The sequence below is a fragment of the Polyodon spathula genome, chromosome 20 (assembly GCF_017654505.1).
Source record: "Polyodon spathula isolate WHYD16114869_AA chromosome 20, ASM1765450v1, whole genome shotgun sequence".
Classification (NCBI taxonomy): Eukaryota; Metazoa; Chordata; class Actinopteri; order Acipenseriformes; family Polyodontidae; genus Polyodon; species Polyodon spathula.
Window position 1 is genome coordinate 30,051,001 of NC_054553.1, and position 25,000 is coordinate 30,076,000.

The 25,000-nt window shown below is 44.9% G+C and overlaps 2 protein-coding genes, 1 long non-coding RNA gene and 1 other non-coding gene across 6 annotated transcripts; 2 read left to right on the forward strand and 2 right to left on the reverse strand.

Moving 5' to 3' along the window:
• Position 1: 1 nt before the first annotated feature.
• On the reverse strand, positions 2–9,978 carry ern1 (endoplasmic reticulum to nucleus signaling 1; the record flags this gene model as incomplete). The annotated part of the gene is made up of 10 exons (XM_041220102.1): positions 9,154–9,978; positions 5,088–5,208; positions 3,861–3,894; positions 3,342–3,414; positions 3,133–3,205; positions 2,093–2,215; positions 1,651–1,752; positions 1,238–1,499; positions 832–910; positions 2–88 (listed from the first exon to the last, which is right to left on the reverse strand). Coding segments are annotated over exons 1-10 (1,029 nt in total), but the record flags the coding sequence as incomplete, so codon positions are not given.
• Positions 9,979–9,992: 14 nt separating this feature from the next.
• Positions 9,993–10,898, forward strand: LOC121295510. Of its 2 annotated transcripts, none has more exons than XR_005946935.1 (4): positions 9,993–10,080; positions 10,262–10,347; positions 10,475–10,536; positions 10,771–10,898. It is a non-coding gene; the product is annotated as an uncharacterized LOC121295510 (long non-coding RNA). The 2 variants fall into 2 exon arrangements; XR_005946936.1 differs by having other exon boundaries at positions 10,005–10,089.
• A 98-nt stretch (positions 10,899–10,996) lies between these two features.
• On the forward strand, positions 10,997–11,132 carry LOC121295940. Its single transcript, XR_005946991.1, has one exon. It is a non-coding gene; the product is annotated as a small nucleolar RNA SNORA50 (small nucleolar RNA).
• Positions 11,133–12,282: 1,150 nt separating this feature from the next.
• Positions 12,283–21,486, reverse strand: LOC121295508 (testis-expressed protein 2-like). 2 transcript variants are annotated; one of them, XM_041220208.1, is made up of 5 exons: positions 21,306–21,486; positions 17,387–17,506; positions 16,693–16,902; positions 15,997–16,117; positions 12,283–15,023 (listed from the first exon to the last, which is right to left on the reverse strand). In XM_041220208.1, exons 1-5 carry the CDS (start codon positions 21,395–21,397, stop codon positions 14,895–14,897), a joined length of 672 nt encoding a protein of 223 aa, XP_041076142.1. In that variant the 5' UTR covers positions 21,398–21,486; the 3' UTR covers positions 12,283–14,894. The 2 variants fall into 2 exon arrangements, with proteins under 2 accessions (XP_041076142.1, XP_041076141.1); XM_041220207.1 differs by having other exon boundaries at positions 17,387–17,512; positions 21,306–21,484.
• Between the last annotated feature and the right edge of the window lie 3,514 nt (positions 21,487–25,000).

Genomic DNA, 25,000 nt, shown 5'->3' on the forward strand with positions numbered 1-25,000 from the left:
TGGGGGTAATGAAGCACTCCTCTTGGTCTCCGATGGTCACGCCTGCAGTTTTCGGACCCTCTAGCAAGGGAAAGGCGCTGCCTCGAGGCTGTGAGTAAACAGGAACAAATTATAAAGGGACCGTGCACTCAAGACAGAGCATGCAAAGTCTAACAAGATAAATTATTATTTAGGTAAAACAATGGTAATTTGTGTAACGTAACTGTTTGCAATTATGTACTGTTCTACTGGTGTTACATTTTATTGAGGACTATTCAGGTCTCTGTTGAAATGTACTTCACCTGAGCTGCCCGACAGACACAAAGGGATTCCGATAAACTAAACCTGAAGAAAGAAACATCCATCTTTGTGGTGCAATTTGCAAACCCTTCTCTCTCCCTTCCCAGTGAATCAGCTGTGCCCTGCAGCGCCATGTACATACTGCTTTGGAAACAGGAAAGTGGGTGTGATTGCAGCTTGGCTCCCTGTATGCTACTCTGCACGGCTTGTCTATTCACGTCGTTTTCAATCCCTGCAAGGCAGAAGTGGAGTGGCTTTGACCAGCCATGGAAGTATCCAGCACATAGGTCAGCCTGACCCAGGGAGCAGAGAGGCGGTACACACGGGTCCAGTAATACAGAAGTCCTATTTGGGACACTTACATTTATGTCAGTTGTGTTTGTTTAAACCTATGAAGCTGACTTTTGGGTCATGTTTTATTCTTGTGTTAAATGCTCACTCTTGTCTGAGGTTCACGGTCAGCACGCCAGCACAGCTTGTGGTGCAGCACTGCTTTGTTTACCAGTAAATGTGCCTCTTTCTTAAACAGGGCCCTCGAGTGCCCGTACTCACCACAACAGTGACCCCGTCGTGCACCAGGGAGGGGGAGGCGTACAGGCTGCTTGAGTACTTGCCCACATAAAGTGTCGCCCTAGAAATGAAGAGATGTGATGAGGAGCTGAAGGCAGGTTCACACAGGAAACTGCTACTAGAATCACAAAGAGGTCCACAAACACACACTTCCGTTTCTCAGTTACACTGGGGCAGAAGTTTCGTCACCTGCTTTCTAACAGTTTGAATGCAGCACACACTTGTACTGTGGTTAATATTTTCAAAGGATCTCTTCCTCACTAAATCCTTTAAGCAGAAAAAGAAGATTCTGGTGCAGACATGTTTCTTTCTCTCTCTAGAGAGTAGCGGCAGGGACACTCAGCGCGCAGCACACCGCAGCCACAGGGACCCACAGCTATTGGCTTACATGAGCTTGTTCTTGGCTTTGGTCTCTTTGGGGAAGGGGTACTTCCACTTGGTGATGCGCCCCACTTCCCCAGACATGAAGGTGAGGTAGCGCAGGGTCTCCACCCCCACGTTGGTGTGCGCCACCTTGCGCAGCCCCTCCCGCTGCCAGATGTACATCGCCACCACAGGGGAGTTATACTTCTGAATCCACAGGACATCCCCCGACTCGGGGTCCACGGTGACCACCAGACCGTCTCCGTTGGACACGAAGTGAGACATTTCTTTTAAAAAAAAAAAAAAAAAAAGGGGGAGGTACAGATTAGGATTAAAAAGGGAGAAAGTAAGATTTCTCTGCTGTCTTCTCATGGATTTGGCCCACTGCTTTTGTCAGTGAATGCCATGTGTTGTAACCCCAGAAATACTCGTTCTTACTGTACTCAGTGTCTTTGTCAGGCAGCGTGGAAGCGTAGTCGAAGTACGTGGCATTCCACCTCAGCTCTTTGTTCTTCGTGTCATACATGGTGATGGTGTATTCTGCAACGAAGAATATAAGAGTCCTACAGCAAACGCAAGCAAGCAAGACACACACCGAACTAAAACTACAGGGAACCTACGCAAGAGCAAGCTGATGATCAACAGTATTGGATAAGACCCTAACTCTGTACAAACCAGACACATAACCAAGACACCCATACTGGGAGGAACACTCAAGACAGCATCATCACTATCGGCTGCATATACTGAATGGAGATGCTTTGCATAGGTTAATTATTGTTGTACAAGATAGTATAGTCTCCTCCTTCAGACCACGGCCAGTTATCTACCTGCGTGCTATGAAGAGGTTTCTGGGAAGAGCTAGGGGCGGAGGAGTTACCTGTGCGTCCCAGGTAGATCAGGGAGGAGGAGGGGCAGAGCGCTCCTGCAAATGAAGAAGTCAGGGTCTGCTGCTTCTCTCCAGTAACCAGGTCCACCACGAACCAGAGGTCCTGCTTCTTACCTGAAGAAACACACAAGAACAAGAACAGCAATCAATCCAACAAAATGATTGCTGCAAACATGCAAAAGCTCAATTTATTTTTATTTATAATTTCCAATTCTCTCCCAATTTGGAATGCCCAATTATTATTATTATTTTTTTCTCTCCTTTACTGCAGAGATTCCCCACACAGCTCAGGGACCCAGAGGCTCAGTGGGCGTCCTCTGATCCCGCAGGCCAATCGGCGTCTTTTTACACCCAGGAACTCGAGAGTGGATGTCCGCAGGCTATAAGCCTCTGGAGGACACAGACCAGCCCAGCAAGTCTCCGTCCCCAAGCTCACTCGGTGCCTGGCCTGTAGGGGTCGCAGCAGTGCGGTGAAAAGAAACAGTCTAATCCGGATCCCACCTCCCCAACTCCAGGAGCGCCAATTAAATGAAGCCTTTTACATTCTGTCCCAGTGCCTTACACTACCTGTGCAAGTCTGCCACTAATCCTGATGTGTAAATGAGTCAGGCACGTTACCAGGAACCCCACTCCTGTGTTTTCACGTCTACACAAAGTCAACAGAACGCTCAGGGGCTCTGAACACAACTACTGTAATTTAAGATGCTGTCTGTTTGCCATGGCTTTTAATTAACATTAGCAGTGTTTGGCAAGCAGGGTTTTTAAACAGCAGGGGGTGCCCTGTGCTTTGTGTGAAGGCTCTTGGTTACTCCAGTCTTTAACTCCTAATTATTTTAAATATGTACAAAAAATACACCTGTTAATTTTAGAAAACTAGAACCAAACAAAGTTATTTCTTATTTCAAGTTCTCTTCAGCACTCTCAGGCGGTTTTGTTTTTAATTTTGTAACATTAACATGAAAAAAAAAAGAGTTCATTAAAGAATGGAGGAAAACGTTTTGGCCATATCTCGTGGTCAGCATTAGCCTTACCCATGTAAAGAATCCCGTCAGAACTTCTGCAAGGCGATGCCTGCACCAGCTCAGGAATTGTGAAGGGCAGTTTCTGCAACAGAAAGACGGATGTGATTCCTAAGGCATTTTACTTAGTACAATATACAGAAGCTAGGAGCATTTTGAACACACATCCCGTCTGTACACATGAGGCGCTGCACAGTTCCACCCATCTGGTTCTCTCTTACCAGGAGTCCTTCGTTGTTTTTGCCTCCCAGGGAGTACAGGCTCCCATCGTTGGGGTCCGGCAGAAACGCAGGCCTGTCGATTACAAACAATGTTACAAGTCTGGGCCATAAACCTTCTGCAGTTTTACACTGGCCCAGGTAATTACAGTGAGCTTTGTGTCAGGTTTAGAACCAGAGTGGCTGCTACAGGCGGTTAGTTTCAGCTCCCCTTCAAACAGATGGTCGGCCGGACGCACCACTTCTAAACTGATACTTCCCATACTGAGAAACAGCCCTGTTACGGACTGCCCTCTAATCTATCAAACACAGTGTGAACTGCATTTTTATTAGTTACTTTGGTCCTATTTTACTGTGAAGGGACAAGGTCTACACTCGGAAATAATGCATCTCATGTTTTACACAGCAGGCCTGGTTTTATATGCCAGAATCTACTTCCTTTGTGTGAACGTTTGCATGTGAAGCTAGCTGCTACTGAAAGCGCTCCTGTGCAGGCAACAGCAAACGAATTAAAGAACTTACTCTGCAACATGCATTGGAACCTGAAGAACAGGATCTGCAAACAGGGAAAGAAAAACGGTAAATACTAGACTATCAAACACACACGCACACATACTGTCATGCTTACATATAGAACAGCTTTCCTTAAGACACATCAAAGGAACCAGGTTTTTTTTATAGTGTAAAAGGAGGAACAATAAAACCCCATTGACAGGAGGGCTGGGAATCACAATGTTCACTTCGGGCTAAATGAACGCAGAAAGAAGAGGCAACGTGGCCGTCTCCGCTTCCCTGTAGGAGCAGACTGCGAGGGCCGGCACGTGGAATACAGGTCTATTCCTGGAGCGGTATGGGAAAGGACACCGCGTGTGAGCACCGGCTCATTCAACACTGATCTGCTGCACTCCTGCTGTTGCAGTGGAATCAGTCCAAAGTTTTACACAGATCATCCACATGCCACAACTTTCATGCGCAGTCCTGACAATGGATAGGAACACTGTCCTTTTCATTCGAATGAATGCACCTCTGAATGAAGCCCATTCAAAACAGGTACGAGCCAAGCACACTATTGGAGGGAGGTCACCTGAATGGTTTTGCACAGTCGTTGATAGTGTGAAGTTCAACTCTGTTGTTTTAGTGAGCAGGAATTGTGCTGGTATTAAAAATCAGCAGAAATCAAAAAAACACATTCCCTGCAATCTGAAAAATACTGCCTTCGAATTTTCAAGAACCTGCTGTGTAATCTGCTTCATTAGAGAGGACAGCATCTGCCTGAAACTCACCCTTTCCAAGTGGGCCCATTCATTTGTAACAAGCAGGCAGTAATAAAAAAAAAACTCCTTTCTCAGGTGTGCAGGGTCTAGTTCGACTGTTCTGCTGTGCTGCTTTGCATCGGCCTCTCAGACATTCCAGTCAACAAGCAGCCGACGTGACAGCAGCATTTTATGAGTTTACTAAAAATCTGCGCTTCAAACAGGCACCAGCTGTGCATTTTGAATGCATTTGCATTGTTTTGTAAAAAGCTATTCGGATTTTTACTTTTAGACTTTGCAGTCAGCTGGGAATTTAAACCAGGCCACTACTCCCTCTATGTATGGTACACCGCGATCAGCACAAAGATAATGGTGTGCAGTTCAACCAAGACTAAACTATGAAGACCAAGTAGAATAGTGGTGAAGTCAGGAAGCTGTTCAATGCTAAACCTGGTTAGCACGCTGCAAACCCCAGCACTGTCTGGACGTTTCTTACCTTCCTTTAGCGTCCAGTTTATGGAGCCGGTCCTCTTGCTGACCGCATGTAAACTTCCATCGAGGGTGGAGACGAAGAGCAGTGTTTCAGGCAGAGTGACCGTGTTCCCATTGCAGGAGCACTGGAACAGGAGCCCAGGAGAGAGTGCTGGTTAGGTTATGATAGGTGGGAGTGCACGCAGCAGAGGGAGGTTATAAATGCAAAGCCTGCCAGCCCTGCTGGAGCTCTGGGAAACTAAATGAAAACAGTTTTTTTTTTTTTAATTTTTTTTTTTTTAATTCTCCTTGCCGGCACATTTTAAATGGATGGCACATGCAGCAAGTATTAGGAGTCTCACAACTGCAGTCTGGTGGGGTCACAATACCTGCTGCACTGGAAGTCTTGAAAACGAAATGTCTGCAGGCTTGGTTACTACCCTCATCGATGGAGGGCTGCTGAAACCTTTTGGAATACTGTATGGGCACAAGGCAAGTCACTTATGCTGAAATCATGAAAGAAGGGCAGGTCAACCACACCCATTCTAATCACAGGCAGTTCAATGAGGGGAGGAGAGACATTTACTCCAGCATCTTAACATAACTCTTAAGTAAATATACTTATCTTAATCTGCCATTAACAGCAGATTAACAGCAGAAATGTTCTGCGGAAAAAAAGGCTACTTTTTGGGGTTTAAGAAATGTTCTCAGCATCGCCGCTTGTTCTCTCATGAGAAAAGCGAACATCAATAGTGTGGGGAGGTAAGAATTGATGGGATTTAATCTTGTCAACAAAGCAGTCCATCATACAGAAATCCAAAAGCAGCAGTCCATCAGCGTCCCAACATCAGGGATGGAAGCAAGACTCCCATTGCATAGCAGTTTGACCCATTCCTGGTTTTACTAGGAGTCTAAAAACCTGGAATGGGTGAAAATGCTGTGTAATGGGAGTGTTATTTCCATTCCTGTAACAGATCATGTGAAACAATGCCCTTCATGAACACACACACCCAGCAATCACGTTACAGTTCACACACAGACAACAAATGTCTTCTTTAACAAAGCGCTGGCCCATATACAGCATGCTTCACAGTGAATGCCCTCATTGTTAACGTAGACAAAGGGATGATTGGGTAAAAACACACAGAGTCCGGGAGCAACCATTAGTCAGGACCAGCAATCACAGCATCTACTGACTATCAAGGAAACTACCAGACACTATGGGAATGCAAGCTTCTAGAACAGCATGAGAGGGATGGAAATAAGACTCCCATTGCATAGCAATTACACCCATTCCAGGTTTTAATACGTGCTTGATTAGCCACTGTGTATAGTTAACAAGCTCAGGTGCGTCTTATTAAACTCCTAGTAAAACCAGGAATGGATCATAGCATTATGCAAAGAGAGTCTTATTTTCATCCCAACGTACATGCAAATACACGGTAGCGAGGTGGGAGGAACATTTCCAACTCGGGGACTCTGTGAACATGCCGCACCTCTGCTGGTCTCAGAACAGGTTGCCAACAGTTTAATGCAAATTGCATTATCTACATCTCAGATAACATACAGCATGGAACAGCACACTGCCTGTACTATTACACATTTAAATGGAGGAGACAAGAAGCCCTGTGACTGGATCAGGACTATACAAGCCATTACTCCCACTTGCCCTGCTTTATTTGCAATGCTAATCGAGTAGCAAAACATGTGGAGTAGAGCAAGACAATATTCCACACCTGCGCTGGTTCACATGGTGCTCTGCCAGACACTTCAAACCTGCTGAAGACAAGCTGCTCGTTTTAACACCAAGTGTATTCTTGCAATATTTCAACATTAGGGTGTGTGTGTTTATCATAATCAGTTTCAACAGAGATTCCAGTCCGTTCCAAATATTTTTATAATCTTTAAGAAAATGTACTTTCGTTTATTTTCCACATGCAGACAAACTGCTCTCAAATGACCCTCTTAGCCACAGGGAAGCCCACAACAGCAGCACTACAAGCTGGTTAGTTAGCTGGTTCTTCAAGGCTGTGGCCTCGATCGCTGTCTTTCAAGCAACAAAACAAAAAGACCGCATGCATCCTTGCTGCAGATGTCACAGATAAGAGGAAGTAAACTTGTGTTGTTAGAAAAGCCACAGCAGCAGAGCGTAGTGTGAGTGCAGAAGTGAGCGTGTTCCTTCAACAGCTAAACCCAAAGCCTCACTTTCAAACTGAATTCAGTGGAAAGGAGAAATGGTACTGAACACATGTAACCGTTCTGCCTTGTGAAACAAAAACAAAAAATCACTGTAGAGATTACCGACTCAATAAGACACACCTGAGCTTGGTATCTATACACTGTGGGCTTGTAGTAAAACCTGGAATGGGGGAAACGGCTGTGCAATAGGAGTCTTATTGTGAATTACCAAGTGTGCGTGAAGCCACACAGGAGGGACAGCACAAAGCGGCACACAGGAGCTGCACACAGGAGGGACAGCACAAAGCGGCACACAGGAGCTGCACACAGGAGGGACAGCACAAAGCGGCACACAGGAGCTGCACACAGGAGGGACAGCACAAAGCGGCACACAGGAGCTGCACACAGGAGGGACAGCACAAAGCGGCACACAGGAGCTGCACACAGGAGGGACAGCACAAAGCGGCACACAGGAGCTGCACACAGGAGCTGCACACAGGAGGGACAGCACAAAGCGGCACACAGGAGCTGCACACAGGAGCTGCACACAGGAGCTGCACACAGGAGGGACAGCACAAAGCGGCACACAGGAGCTGCACACAGCTGGACAGCACAAAGCGGCACACAGGAGCTGCACACAGCTGGACAGCACAGAGCAGGAACTCAAGAGACTCATGGTTAGTGCTAAAGACCATAGAACTGGACAACAGGGATACCACACATGTGCCCTCTCAGCTAGGCTACCAAAAGCATGTTATTATTATTATGGCTCACTGCAGATATGAGAAATGCAAGAGAGCCATCTGTTTCCTGACAATAATTCATACAGAGGAGGGAATGAACCTAGTACATCACAGCTGAACTGTGCATCATTTCAACAGCTGCTTCTGTGAACATGAATAAAGAGACTAATATCGTATATAAATGAAAGACACTTGATATCATATATAGACTGGGCTCTACTACCCCATGCTCTGGATCCCGTTTACCCTTTTATTTTTTGGTATTTATATTAATAGTATTATGGGTGTGCTTGGCTGTTAGTCAAGTTGAATTATCATTCAATAAGGAATCATCTTCCCGTGCACTGGGCAGAGCTTCACTGATACCGGACTGGAAGATTATCCGGAATTAGAAGTGATCTGCATATTCAGAATACCCAGTACTGACTATGACGCACCGTTGATTAAAAGACGTGACAGTAGGTCAGCATTTCATAAATTGGTGATAATTTATAATAATAATAATAATAATAATAATGTAACTGGGTAATGTCATCCCGGAGCTGTTCAGCGTTTACATTGTGTTTTGCCAAATCTTATAAAATCTACTCACTCAGACAGACAGATAAACTAGTGCAGTGTGCGGTACACAGCATATGCTTCGAATCAGCCATGCACTTCACCAAGAGGCCCGGAGCTGAGCCTGGACGCTCCAACCCAACGAGATTAAAAACGATACCGTCCTTGATCACAAAACAAGGATATAAACTTGTGTCACCCAGACGGCTCAATAGCGTGCGTGTTGTATTTCACAATGCAGAACTGCGTTGAATCCCACAGTTACCTGTGCTTACAAACATCAATACTTTGTATGTGGTATCGGAAAAAACAAAACAAATAAACAATAATTACACCCACAGTAAACCAGGCAGCATAGAGGGTTCAAGTAAATTAACCACGGGGGCCTTAATACTACTACTAGTGAAACCGATGATCAAACTGATTGCAGATCAAACGCGGCTATCTCTGTAAATCGGGTTAGTATTGAATTGTCAACAGCTGGCCGTGTGTTTAGAAACGCGCAATGCTCCTGCAGAACTAGCTGCGTTTGAGACAAATGTAATCTATCATGTTAGTTACAAAAGCATCGCTGGCACCCGATCCTGCTACTAACAGAGGTACAGTACTCACCATCTGGAGAGGGTTACTGCACAGCAATACGAGAAAATGCCACGCAAAGGCTTTCTTCCACACACTCCTGCTCATTTTAACGCAGAGGTGAATACCCACTCTGACATATATGCCTACGAGCAACTTAACGATGCGCTCAGAAGTTTCCCGAAAGTTGACGTTGTGCCTCTGAAGACGCCGCGACTGCCCCGCACAAGCCTGCGTCCTGCTCCTCCATTAGTGCTCAGCGCACTTCCAGCTCCTTCCTGCGTTTGGTCTCACCTCTGGAGGCGCGTCACTGCTGACAGCGAGGGCTATGGTAATGGAGCAGAAGGAGGACAGCCTCTGTACATTACTAACAATACATTTCAGAGCTGCTTTCTACACGCAAAACAAGCCTGTGGAACGCGTTGGGAGTTGCTCTTCCCCATCCACGAAGCACAATAGGTTATTAATTATCTCATATTTGGTAATGCAATTAATTAGGTAGACATAATCACTGCTAGGAATGTGGGTTTTTAATGAATTATTCGTCTTTGGCAAGATCTGGAAGCTACAGGCTGCGCACATAATGGGGAATTGCAAGCGCTTAAGAAACTACAATTCCCAGACTGCCATCGTGTTATCTTACCTAAAGGGGCGTGCGTACGCGGTGCACAGAGGAAAAAAAATAAAACACGCGAAAGTTTGTATTGAAAACTAAATTCGTTATATTAATTATGTGTATATAAAAATAAAACACGTGCATGTGTTAAATGTGAGTTTTTGGTCATTCGAGATGATGAAATGCGCAATCTCCCGGAAGTACGTAATTATGCGGCTCTGGTATTTATTTCAAGGCTGGGGGAGGCAGCGTTACTGTTCGGGTGAGTTTGAGGGATGGAGGGCATCAGCAATGCTAAATTAACCTGCATTCGTGCAATGGCAGACACGTAGGGCCTGGTACAAGTAAGCAGTGTGTGTGTATATATATATATATATATATATTCCTAATTATTATTTAATGTGATGTATGTCGAATTTGACTTTTTAAATACAGATTAAAATGACATGCCCGTGTACATTTTAATTCCCTGTGTACCCCGAGTTGTGCTATCTCTCATTTAAATGCGTTATTTTTTTTATTTAGGTGTTCGTATTGTTGCAGAAATTCGCACAATGTAAACCGAAGGCCGAACACGTGTCCACCATGTGCCTGGAGATCGAGTCCTGGTGGTAAGTTGAGGAAAATTTAAATCGAGGACAAAAAACATAACCGTGGGTAACTATAAAAGTCCATTTTACAAGCAGTTTTTTTTTTTTTTGTTGGTTTTATATAAATGCATTACATTTTGTTTTTCAGGGTGAGACTGGTTGAACCGCATCAAGGCCTGTGTGGTGGACGGGAGGCAACAGTTTGCCAAGGTAAAATTTTAATTGCAAATAACTACTCAAACTTTTCACTGTAGCTTCTAGCGTTAAACAGCCGTGAATGATGAAATTATGCGTGTTAGACTTCTGATTACACAGTGAAGTCAACTTTACTTCTGACCATTGCTGTTTTTTTTTTGTTTGTTTGTTTGTTTTGTTTTGACTGTTCTATTGTCCTGTCAGAATAGGCGATTTGTAACTAATGTTTGACCCCCTCTGAATTAACAGATGACTACAGAGAGACCACGTGGCGAGCCAGCCATGGGAGGCTATACCTGGAACACATCCTGTTAATTCAATGTGCTGCTTTATATATGATTCCTTGTTACTATTGTAATGAATGGAAGTTCACTATAGAGTTGTCTCTTGTCTCATTGAAATGCATTAAAGGGCTGTGTTTCATGGGGTTTTGTTGGTGTGGTCAGTAAGTGGCAGATGGAGGGGTCTTGAGTACCTGCACTATCTTTTGAACCTGTGAAATGCCCCAACCATGGCTTCATGGGACAAGCAAGTGCAAAATCAATACTTGTTCATAACTGGGGCTTCTCGGCACCCTGCCCGACCAGCTCTTTTAAAAGCAAGTTACATTCAGTCGTATTAAGCCATTTATTTTATTTGTATATAACTGAATTTGAGCCCCTTATTCTAATGAACAGCAGCTGTACTTGCAGTCAGTCAAAAGAACACCCAGATACCTTCAAATGCAATTTCTAGGCTAGCAAGCAACTACTTCCATTTATATTTGCCAATAACAGCAGAAGCCTGGGCTTGCAGATTTCATTTGAACAATTAAATAATGTATGCTTTGTGTTTTTTTTTTTAATATTTTCCTAGTTGATAGGCAAGCTTCAGCCCCAGATTAGCACTAATCTTGCCTAAAGTGGCAGAGGTAGTCTGGGATCAGTGTTAATCCCAGTATGAAAGCAGCTCTGTAGCTTGTGTTTACTTCCTTTCTCTTAGTTATCAAGGCCCTAATGATGGAGGTATAACACTTCAGATTTAAGATTGACTGTCTGATATTCAAAGCTGCAGCAACCCACAATCTTTTATGCAATAGTGCACATTGTTTCACCCTTTACACTGTGGTTTCATCAGGAATGTTCCTAAGCCTGCATTATAATTCATATTCTACTTGGCACCAATATGCAGCCACAGTACCAGCAGCAGGACACTGTACTGCTGTACAGATTGTTGCCCAGTCAGTGAAAAGAGATTAAAAGCACTGTAACCACAAATGCAGACCCATCTGGTTCTTTTGCATAGTGGTTAAGGTGGCTGCTTGTGGTGTGCATGGTTGCCTGATACATGAAGACTAGCCTGTATGTGTGGGTGTGGACAAACCCTGTTATTTTCTAATTTTAGGAAACAATAAATCAGGAAACAGATGCAGAAGGGATGCTGGACACATTTATTTATTAAAATCACAGAAAGCTTAGCTTAATATAAGAAGTGTGGTAATGACATAATCCATACATTAGGTAAGACTTTATTGCATTTTGTCCTTTGATTTGCAGACAAAAAAAAACCCCAGATTGCAAGACATGCAAAACTCCATTAATGGACAAGCAGTCATGTGGTAGTATTGTACAAAAACAGGTATGCTCCACAATTTTAATAAATTAACAATTACTACATATATGGCAAACTGAAACAAAAAAAACATACAAAAAATGATTTTGAAATATATTATTGTTTCATATTTAGATTTTTTTTTTTTTTTTTTTTTTTTTTTAAATCAAAAAACAAAAAACACTTAGTTGTTCACTATCCTTTGCAAGGCTGTGCTACAAATCTATGCACTGAGAATTACTTTTACTTAAGCATAGTTACAAGTGCAAATAGCTGAATCTTTTGCAGTTCACAACAATGGTTTGCAACATATAAAATCAAGGCAAAATCTGTTATCGTTTTGTAGAGTTTCATACCAGAGTCACTGTTACAGTCACTCAGTTATTAAATTTACACTAGACCAGATGCATACAGCATCACACACAACATCACTGGTAAATGCCCCGCAGTTCTGTGAGTTTGCTAGTGTTCATAAGTAAGACTGGTCGACCTTGAAGGGTGATCACTAAGGCTTTAAAGTACTGTAATGAGCGTCAACCCAATTTCCTTCTCCCTTCCTTTTTAAATTCAGTTTTAAAATCAGGGATATGCAGATTTGCTGAAATACAACACTACATTTTGGAAAGTTTAAAACCACAGGATTTCAACTTTCTAAAACCTACTTTGATAAATCTGCCCATCCCTGACTAATCATGCTAATGTTATCAAGAGGGTCCGAAGCCTTGGTGATCACTCCTTTTTAAACAAAGGTGCCATCCCTTAATGAGGACGCACGCAAACACCGGCCCACGAGAATACGACACGCAAACGCTGTGCAACGCAGTGATCCTTTACTGGAAAACTGGGTTAGACAAATACTCGCAAGTTAGCTACTTCAGCATTAGAAAAATAAACAACACTTGAATACACCAGAACAGTTTTACTGAACACAAGTAGTGTCAACAACGAGGCCTATTCTCTGAACACAGTGAAGAGACAAGGTGCTAAAACGATTGCTATTTTAGTTTTCCCCTCTCAAAGAACGTTACAAGAGAGCTCAGACTATTAAACCAATGTCTCAGAGAAGGCATCTCAATATGGCTAATATTTCTTGATTATGGCTGTTTTAAGTCACGAGTATCCATCTAAGTTACTGATTCAAAGAGAATTCAGAGATCCTATTCAATGTAAATCATGTTCCTATGGTTGGCATTTTCAAAAATGGAGTCTGAATAGGGAACACAGCATTGGTGCTTTGAATGAACCCTCGGTGAAAGAGCTCAGCTCTTTTATATGCAGTATTAAATATAGAAAAAGCTCTGATTCGTCTTGGGAACTGCTCACTCTTTACAAGCAAACGGCAGCACACCTCTCAACTACCTACCATTGCATCCTTGAACTGCATTCGCAACTGAACACTTCAAATAGCCATACATTCATTTACAAAGTCTTATTAATCACCTATACACATACATCTTTTAAACACAGGCGTCTGATATGTCTAGCCATTAAAACTCCCCACTTCTCATACAAAAGATTTTGTTTCAGTAAACAAGGGCGGGGTGGAGAGTGGGGCTGGGGGTCATGCAGAGCATCAGGTTGTTTTTAGAGTCTGCGTACCAGGTTACGCAGGTTTGGTTAAGGCGTGTCTCACGTTTAAATCTGGTATTTTTATATAAAGCCTTGGAGATCACTCGCAGTGACTTCTATACCACTTCATTCAAAATAAACAACCTGAAACCTGTTCAACAATCACCCTGCAGACCCTGCCCATACTGTACACATAGCAGTATTACATGCTCTACACTCTAGAACAGTGGAGCAGTCGCCCGACCACCCTCACACACACACACAGTCACATGTACGGACACATGTCCACCTCGATCCAGAACTGTTCAATCAGTGTCTGATAATGCAATGTGCATCCTAATGCATGATGAAACGCCTTTGGAATGATAGTTCTGTCTTTATCTGACATAAGGTGACAGGTGAATGCATTTCTAATGAGGTGGATCGCTGGCTCCACCCAGCCCCTCCGAAGCAAATCTGCAAGTCTCTTTTTTTCTTTTCGTTACAATTTTTAATATATATATATATATTTTTTTTTTAGAAAACTACCTGAAACAATATGCAATTATTTATTTATTTATTATTTTTTAAACGGTTCTCCTATTGAAAGCAAACTGAGCAGCAAGCTGATAATTGTATCTTTTTCTCCTACCTCTAAAAGTCCTTCAATGAGAAGCACAAGAGCTGTGAGGGGGGGGGGGCAGCAGTCCTGCGAGGGGGAGTGTGTGAAGCGAGGGGGGCAGCAGTCCTGCTCAGGGGAGTGTGTGAAGCGAGGGGGGCAGCAGTCCTGCTCAGGGGAGTGTGTGAAGCGAGGGGGGCAGCAGTCCTGCTCAGGGGAGTGTGTGAAGCGAGGGGGGCAGCAGTCCTGCTCAGGGGAGTGTGTGAAGCGAGGGGGGCAGCAGTCCTGCAAGGGGGAGTGTGTGAAGCAAGGGGGGCAGCAGTTCTGCGAGGGGGAGTGTGTGAAGCGAGGGGGGCAGCAGTCCTGCAAGGGGGAGTGTGTGAAGCAAGGGGGGCAGCAGTTCTGCGAGGGGGAGTGTGTGAAGCGAGGGGGGCAGCAGTCCTGCTCAGGGTAGTGTGTAAAGCGAGAGGGGACAGCAGTCTGTTTTCCAGTACAGACAGATCTCAAGAAGCTGATACAAAGGTGGCACAAGTGGTTGAAAGACGAGACTGGGTCAGAGCTCCGAGTGCCCGGACCTCCCCCTTCATAATACTGTAAACAGCAAGTTCTTCACATTTCATAGGTGCTCAGCAGCCTCCAGGCTGGGTTCCTTCGAAGGCTCCCCCATCTCTCCTGACCTGGGGTCCAGGGCTGAATGCATTACAGTCATGTAGACATCATCCATATTTGGCATCACGAATATTTTCTGTAAACATTAATAAAAATACAAAAAGAAAGGTGTTTAGGAAAAGCAGAGGGGAGGTGTAGAATTCAGTCTACATTTTAACAGGGCATCGGTCACTATAAAAACAAGCTTTTCACAGAACCTGACTATATTCTTGGTTGGGTGGGTGTGGAGTTGTATTGGGGAATGTAAATCTCTTGAACCAACATAGCCAGTCATTTCTTGTTTAGAAGCTTTAACATTGCATTAATCCTTTAGTAAAAACGATGCAAAAACCTAAAGAGACAAGCACTACAAACAGCAGAAAGCCCCTCTGCAAACAGGGATGTGTGAACAACAGGGCTGTGGCAGAACTAGAATATAACCCCAAGAGCTTTTCTACCATTTACATTGCAGTGAAGTACCTAATTATAGAGCTGTGTAACTACATTTGAAGCAAAGTCTCCCTGAATGTCTAGGATCCAAACCCCAATGCAGAAGGACTCATTGGTAACAGGGCTGGGGATTTATGTGTAATCCATTCTTTATAGAAGTAAACAATTGCACTATATTATATAGCCCTGCTGAACCAAAGTCTACCATTGCTGTTCTGAAAGACAAATAGAAATGCGCTAGCATAGCAACATATTTGACAGAGTCTCCCTTTAGGTGTGTTTTTTAATATGCTTTACCAGACCTCTCTGTGCTTTACAATGCTTTCCTATGCTTTACCAGACCTCTCTGTGCTTTACAATGCTTTCCTATGCTTTACCAGACCTCTCTGTGCTTTACATTGCTTCCCAATGCTTTACCAGACCTCTCTGTGCATTGCTATGCTTCTCCATGCTTTCCCACACCACTCTGTGCTTTCACACTTTGCTATGCTTTTATTATAGTAAACTTCTATAAGGGTCCCCCATGCTGCATGTTGATGTTAAGATGAGATAGTGCTGGTCAGTATATACAGTAAATATTCAGAACCTGTAACACAGCCTCCCAGCTCGCCCTGCTTTACCTGAAACTCGCACTCCAGTTTATTTTCTATCCAGTCCGTCACGTGTGCGAAAGTGACTTCTCTCTCGCCCAGCTTGGGACGTGCCTTCAGTTCCAGATGTGGCGGGCTTCGGAAACCATACCTAAAAAAAAACATTTAGATCTTAAAAACCACACTTCCATGACGCGCCCCGCCCTCTGAGGAGGCACTGCTTTACCAGGGGAGTGGCACGCGCCCCGCCCTCCGAGGAGGCGCTGCTTTACCAGGGGAGTGGCACGCGCCCCGCCCTCCGAGGAGGCGCTGCTTTACCAGGGGAGTGGCACGCTCCCCGCCCTCCGAGGAGGCGCTGCTTTACCAGGGGAGTGGCACGCTCCCCGCCCTCCGAGGAGGCGCTGCTTTACCAGGGGAGTGTCACGCGCCCCGCCCTCCGAGGAGGCACTGCTTTACCAGGGGAGTGGCACGCGCCCCGCCCTCTGAGGAGGCACTGCTTTACCAGGGGAGTGGCACGCGCCCCGCCCTCTGAGGAGGCACTGCTTTACCAGGGGAATGGCACACAGCTCTGCTCTACACCACTAATTTAAAAGCACTACACTTTCATTCTATAGCTGTAGGGTTTTTGGACGGGCATGGCCATTGTGAAAAGGGGTGCCCGGGCACTCAACGGCGCTCTCCGTGTGACGATGATGTAATTGTCCTCGTCTCTCCTCCTGCACTTACCATATCCTGTCAGTAGGTGGCGGGGGAATGTTCACAGCCAGAGTGCCTCTGCACTCCTGGACTTCCACAGTCAGCAGCAGCGGAGTGTTAGAAACCTCCTCGATTTTCTTTTTAATAAACTCTGTCTCTGTGGCTTTCTGAAAATATTTGGATTTTGTAATTTTATCCACAAATCTCATAATCTTGCTGGCTCGATGCCCTCCGACGAAGCTGAAAAAAAAGAGAAATTTTAATAATATCTGAACCGGATTACGAGTAGAATACAGTAAAACGCAAACACACCAGGGTGGTTTGTTGTTGTTTAGAAAACATTTCTTTATTTCAGATCTCTGTATTCTGCTTGAATAGCCCACACTTAAACTTTCCCATCTATATAGTTCACCTCAATTGCAGCTCTCTATTAGAAGATACAATGCTGTGTTCCAGTCCGTTGCCTGCATGTAGACAAATTACTAGTGAGTGCATTGTGTGTACTGTATATCAAATGAAATACATGACATCCTAATCTAGTGGTAGAATATTTGAACATTTTAGTTGTAAGACAACAGCCTGCTGACATATTACCTCCTTGGAGAACTGTGACCAAGACAGAATGAGGAATATTGGATAACTTCTACTAGATATTACTAATCGGTCATGAATAACATAATTGTCTCACTGCTAAATGCAACGTGATTAAATGGCTGCGTCTCACCCTTCTGCTCCCAGTGCTAAAGCCTTGTCTCCCGCAGTCAGGTCAGGGGGGTCCTCTTCATCTGAGGAGCCGGCGCTCGAGGACTCCTCATCGCTGTCGGCCAGACAGTATGTCCTCGGCCTGACCCTGAGAACAGCAGCAGAACAAACGCCTTGTTAGTGATTCACACCAAGTTACTGCTCCGACACACATGCACGCACACAGGCAGGCAGACAGACAGACAGACAGGCAGACAAGATACTGAAATACACACACAGGCAGACAGACACACACAACAGGCAGACAGACATGTCTATCACTAGCAGTCTCTGATCGTGCAGAATACCTTTGAAACTGATGATCAGGGATCAATAGTTAAGCAACTTCAAAAACTTTTAAATCGGTTTAATGCAGTGCTGAGATCCCATGATCGCTGTCAAAGGGATGGGAGCAACTGGTCTATGGAAGTAGCTGCCACTTTTAACAGATGGTTCAAAATCGTCCGAAAAAACAATCAAAACAAAACTTTTTTTTATTGCACAAAAGTATTCTTCTGGAATTGCAATGCGGGGGGGCACCTCGGAAATCATCTTGTGAGGCGTCCACGCCTAGCTACTGCCATCAGCATGCACTATGCATAGGGGAAAAACAGCATGCTTCTCAGGGAGGGGACCACGACTCCCAGCGTAGAGCAGCTTGATTCTTTGCAGGTTTTACTATGAGCTCACCAATACACACCCAAGGATTCGAATCACAGTACAATCTGGAGATGGCGCAACCTGCTTCAATAACAGGGCCATGCCTAAGGGCTTTGCTTCCATTCATTTCCATGCAGAAAAACTAAACCAGATGAAAACAGCTGATGCTACAGATTTCTTTTTACTGCTCCTGGGGTTGACACGGTGTATTGAAAGAGATCCACTTTTGCCTTACTCAGACGTTTTCATTCTAAGAAATGGAAAGATTTTTTTGTGTTTTTTCTTTGACCTCAGTCCAGACCTGCACTCCTGACCTCTAGATGGCGCTCAAAGAGCTATGAATGAAGATTCCTGGGCAGTCTCTCCCTGGGAAAGCGTCCAGGCTGCTCCATCACAAGAGTGGGGGGCGCCTTCATGCAGAGCTCAGACACAAGCCATTCATCTCAGTGAGATCCCAGAGGGCAGGGATGTGAGGCTGCTGACTGTAAATGTGCACTCCCCTCCTGTTACATTATCAATGCTTACGGGCAGCAAGCAATTAAGAAAATAATAGTTGTATTGTTAATTTGGAAAACCTGTTTTACATAAAGCAGTTTGGGTGTGGCTCGGTGTGCCTAAAGAATGTGCTTACACGTGGGGGAGGGAATTGACCCTGTTTCCTGCAGTAGGATAAAATGCACTGTGACAGGAGGCAGTTCAGTTTCCACCACAGAGACAGATTCATATAGGATGGGGTAATATACTTTCTTGATGTATGCTCACGGCATAAAATGATACTTTGTTATATTTGAAGTAAATAATAAAGACTGTCAACTTTGCATCCTCGTGGGACGTTTATTCTCCATCACCTTCGCAAATCCCTTGCAATCTTACACTGCCTGTGGAGAGGAGGCTGCGGGACCAGTCCAGGCACGCTACGGGGCCCATTCGTATTGCTTCTTGAAGAGCACGGGGGGGGCGGGGGGTGCTTTAGCTGCTGCAGCTTCACCTGGTCACCAATTCCACTGTTCAGTACCTACCATCCGTGCTCCGATTCACAATGCATTTATTATCCTCAACGCTGCAAGCTGTAACTTGCCCGCCGTAAGACTTCTTTATGAGAATTTCAATGTGTGTGCCGAGGCCACAGCGAACCATCCACCTCTCTGTAAGAGCCGGGATACAACTGGTGATGGGAGTCACTCACTGTGAGCTGTGAACTGTGTATAGACTAAATGCAGCCTCTGTCACAGAGAGTCCTTGTATATAAAATAACTCCACTAACTATTAGCTAAAGGCATTCATTTGTGGTGTTTAACAGGTGAGGAGTTCATGTAAACTATTATGATGAAGCAGGCAGTTCACTGGAAGCGTGTGTAACAGCACTGCAGTCGAGGGCTGGTTAACTGGTCCATCGGAAACAACATTAGGCATTGCTGCTCTATCTATCCAAGTCTGGAGGTGGCAAGACCTATAATGCTTTGAAGAACTTTACTAACATTGCTATCTATTTTACAATATAGTTTGCAGTGATGGATGTCACAGTCTTAGTAGCATCAGCTGACTCCAGTTTAAATACATCATACAAAAAATACTATATACATAAAATAAAACATGACTTCCACAGTGTATGGAATGCTACCCAGAGAGACCGGTCAGAACTCACCAGATAAATACAAATCCACAGATTGATGAAGCCAAAACACAAATAGACACACAAAGGAAAATGAGTTAGTATTCAGCAAAAAAAAAAAAAAAAACCTGCCCCGCTTTCGGTCCCTGGTTCTTTAAGAGAAGCGACATATGGCAGCTAACACGACGGTTACCTGTGCATTTTCTTTTAAAATGTTCTTTATAATTGAATAGCAAGCTTGGTGGTTGCAACGCAGTGCAATGCATCTACAGATGTCCCTGCAACATTACCTGCGTCACAAAACCTGTGTCAAAAACAACAAATCTACGCTGAAGATAAAGTTATAATCTGTAGCATTCCACTTTGGGGAGTGAGATGGAAAACAGGTGTTCAGAACATCAGGTCTCATCGTGTCTCACGTCCTGGCTGTGTGGTGTGCAGGGTGAGTCATAGAGTCAAGGGAGCGCAGGTTCACATCCTGGCTGTGTGGTGTGCAGGGTATCATAGTCAGGGGAGCGCAGGTTCACGTCCTGGCTGTGTGGTGTGCAGGGTGAGTCATAGAGTCAAGGGAGTGCAGGTTCACATCCTGGCTGTGTGGTGTGCAGGGTATCATAGTCAGGGGAGCGCAGGTTCACGTCCTGGCTTGGTGGTGTGCAGGGGGAGTCATACAGTCAGGGGAGCGCAGGTTCACGTCCTGGCTGTGTGGTGTGCAGGGGGAGTCATACAGTCAGGGGAGCGCAGGTTCACGTCCTGGCTGTGTGGTGTGCAGGGGGAGTCATACAGTCATGGGAGCGCAGGTTCACGTCCTGGCTTGGTGGTGTGCAGGGGGAGTCATACAGTCAGGGGAGCGCAGGTTCACGTCCTGGCTGTGTGGTGTGCAGGGGGAGTCATACAGTCAGGGGAGCGCAGGTTCACGTCCTGGCTGTGTGGTGTGCAGGGGGAGTCATACAGTCATGGGAGCGCAGGTTCACGTCCTGGCTGTGTGGTGTGCAGGGGGAGTCATACAGTCATGGGAGCGCAGGTTCACGTCCTGGCTGCGTGGTGTGCAGAGGGAGTCATACAGTCAGGGAGCGCAGGGTCACATCCCGTCTGTACGAAATCGACGGCCTTCATGGGGATTCCTGACAGAGCGTCGCATTAGCTCTGGTGCTCCAGTGGGTTAGAGAGGCAAAACCAGAAGGGATTGTTTCTCCTTATCACGCAACAGCAGACCCTACTGGCCAGGCACCTAGTGAGCTCAGAGAAGGACACCTGCATGGCTGGCCTTTGTCCTCTAGAGGCTGGTAGCTCGCTGACATCCGCTCGAGTTTCTGGGTGAAGAAGAGGAAGCTGGCTCAGTCGTGGGATTGGAGGACGCCCGCTGAACCCTCGGTTCTCCTGAGCTGCATGGGGAATTGTGCGCTGAGGGTGAATAATAAATAATTGGGCATTCTAAATTGGGGACAAAAATCAGGGGCACAATAATCGGGCATTCCAAAATGATATATATAAAAAAAAAGTAGTAGAGTTCCACGTGTCGAAGTGTCAAACCCATCCAAGCAGTGTTTAATGTACTGAAATGCTATAAGCAGTGCTGGCTCCAGATCAGATCTCCAGCAGTGCTAACGAAAGGCCATGCCGCTCTCCTCACCCTTCTTTCCCGATTTCCCCAACTCGTCCGAGCCCCTCCCCAACGGGGTCCTTGCCCAGCCTCGTTAAGTTCATTTTAGTTTCCAGCGTCATCAGAAAAGACCCATTGTAGGAAATCTCCAAATCAATCCACAGACCTGAAAACACAACAATGCATCAATACATCACTAAACAATTCTTTTTTGAAAGCCAGAATTTTTTTTATCACCAATCAAAACACACATCTTGAGCAAACAATCAGGCAAAAGATGGAACTAAGACTCCCGTTGCATTGCATTTTGAGCCAATCCTGGTTTTACTGTGTTTAATAATAAAGACACATACGCTTGTTACCTACGCACTGTGGCAAATCAAACTCGGATTAAAACCTGGAATGGGTGAAAATGCTATGCAGTAGGAGTCTTATTACCATCCCTGAAAATTCCCGTGTTAAGAAAAATCCTAACACCCTTTAAGAGACTTATCACAAGAGGTGAGCCACACCATCTAAACAGGAGATTAAAAAGGTTGTCTCAACGCTAAAGCCCAGCAGGTAATCACCCTATAAAGAGCTTTCTTTCTGCCGTTTGTTCAGACTCTGTATAGTATGCAGCAGCTCACTCACCCCTGGGTTTGAATCCCACTCCGGCTGCACTGTACCCAGGCCCTGCTCTACCTGCCCGCAGCACTGCAGCATGCAGTGAGGGGGCGCTGTGCTGCTGGTGCAGCCAGGTTCTCGCTGTGTGACGGGGCAGAGAGAGATCCTGTGGTGCTTTTCAAAGCACAGAGACACGCGGCCCCTTTTGAAGTCAGCAGCCCTGCTCGGATAAATATCTTCAAACAGCTAATTAACTGCTCCGAAGTCAAAACCAAAACCAGCTTATATAAAGTGCTTAACAAGCATGCAGTGGCACAAGCAATCAAATCTATACAGCTCAGGCAGTGGATTAGGAGATCTGAACCCCAACATGTGCCTGATTTTTCTTTACTGAACATAACCTGTTGTATGCACTGCATCTCCCCATTAATCCAGAATTACACGCTTTGGGAGAGTCGTTACATTGTTTAAGTTGAACCCGAGATTCTGGTCAACAGAATATTGACACACTGCATAACTAAAAAAATACTAAGACAACAAATCACAGTCTTCCTTTCGGAGCCGGTTTATCAACACCCAGAAGTCACATATAAAAAATGGATAAGCATCACACCAACTCCGGCAGCAATACAAGCAAGACATGCTGCCTGTTGCAAGAGCTGCCTGCAGCAAGCACAAACAGCAAACCTCTAGCTGCTTTTTATTTGATGATACCAACGCCTGTCATCTAAGGGCTGACATCTAACTTAAATCCTATTTTGGTACACCTGAGCAACGCGCTTAGTTAAAATTTATTCGTGTCAGCAGTGTGGTCCAAATGTCTTTACAGGTATGAGCTGAGCAGATGTGCCGCTGCTACTACCTGCAGCAGCTGGAGGTTATAAATGGGCATCTAAAATAAGGGCGCAAAAGAGCTTCTAAAAATAAAAATGAATCGCTGTTCCACTGACAGCCACAAGGGGCATCTTGGTCACACAGCTTTGAGCAGCCAGCAGGTGGTTAAATTGTATTTTGTGAGTGTCTCGTTGGTTTTGAACATTTAAGACACTGAAAGAAAAAGTTTGGCAAAAAAAATTCGCAATTTTCAACTAAGTATCGTTGCATACTTTATGATAAAGAGGTTATGGATTAACAAAAAGAATAAATGAAGCAAGCAAATCAAGCCTCGGTCCAAAGGGATCCTTATTAAAAATCGCCTAGATGTTTAATCTCATTCCAATGTGACGAATCACTGAGGTAATGTGCCTGCCTGCTCCCATCACGACCGTACAGCTTACAGGAAAAACACATGCTCATGGTAATAACGCATACGCAGCTAAAAGCGAGAAAGGGAGAAGCCCTTCTAGAAATGCAGCACAGCTGTTGATAACTACCTGCCCGATGTGTTTGTGTCTCTCAGATACACGTAGCCAGTTCTGCAGAGTTGAGTGTTACTGTGTGGAGGTTTTGAGATGTGGATTGATGTGCATTGGGGTCCAGACTGAGACTGTGAAACTCATTTGTGACTGCAGAGAGCTGCAGAGAGAGAGACCATTAAAACCAAGGTGGCAGATTAGCCCTAGGCAAATGACAAATGAGTAATGCGTGAATCGGCAAATGTCGTCATCGCTTTCTGCAGAGAATGCAATGAAGAGAAGACATGGTGCATTTCTCCACAGACAGCCTCATGGAGAGGAAGTCTTTTCAACAGGTGTTAAATTATTAAGAGCAAGTTTACAAAAATCCTTGAGCTAGCTGTCAAAAAAAAAAAAAAAAAAAAAAATGCACCTGCACAACTCAGAGGAGGCTGGGAGCACCGAACACAGACTGCGAGGGAAAGAATCGTAATCAAGCCAAATGCAATTATTCTCCACTTATCTATGAATGATCTTTTGTTTTTGATTACCCAGTGCTGTGCAGTCCCTCGCATCTGTTTGGCAGCCAGCCCCTATCGCAGGTCTCTACTTGAATAAAAGGCATCGTTCAGTTTAATACATTTGCATACCTAAACTCTATGCAAATCAGCGCAAATCCATCCTCAAATGACACAGCTTCATCTTAGCTAGCTGGCATTGCCAACTCTCCTACACACCAGAAAATAAAACAGTATATTTGAATTGAAAATACTGTGTCTGTTACATAAATGGATTACACTGTGTTTTAATGCATCATATACACGTCGGAGAGCAGTCAAAGGCACTGGATGCCACATAAGAGAACCGAGAAATCATTTTATGCTCTGAAACACTTACTCACAATTTCATGCATTATTATCGTATGGTCTCTTTTAAAAATCTATACAAGATGAGTTACTGTATAGTAAAGCAAAAAACATCTGTTGTTGAAAACTCCCTTCGGTTCTGCAGAAAATTCAGTAATGGTTTCTTACGAATGGACCCACCAAAAATAAGATGATTCTTAGCTCACTGTATCTCCCCGCTTCAATCAGATGCACTGACATACACAGTAATGGAGAGGCAAGGGGAGCCGCTGTTTAATCTGTGATTCTAGCAGTGCAGTACTGAAGCAGGGCTGACAGACCCAGGACTGAACGCTGTGCAATCTGTGATTCTAGCAGTGCAGTACTGAAGCAGGGCTGACAGACCCAGGACTGAACGCTGTGTAATCTGTGATTCTAGCAGTGCAGTACTGAAGCAGGGCCGACAGGCCCAGGACTGAACGCTGTGTAATCTGTGATTCTAGCAGTGCAGTACTGAAGCAGGGCTGACAGACCCAGGACTGAACGCTGTGTAATCTGTGATTCTAGCAGTGCAGTACTGAAGCAGGGCTGACAGACCCAGGACTGAACGCTGTGTAATCTGTGATTCTAGCAGTGCAGTACTGAAGCAGGGCTGACAGACCCAGGACTGAACGCTGTGTAATCTGTGATTCTAGCAGTGCAGTACTGAAGCAGGGCTGACAGACCCAGGACTGAACGCTGTGTAATCTGTGATTCTAGCAGTGCAGTACTGAAGCAGGGCTGACAGACCCAGGACTGAACGCTGTGTAATCTGTGATTCTAGCAGTGCAGTACTGAAGCAGGGCTGACAGGCCCAGGACTGAACGCTGTGTAATCTGTGATTCTAGCAGTGCAGTACTGAAGCAGGGCTGACAGACCCAGGACTGAACGCTGTGTAATC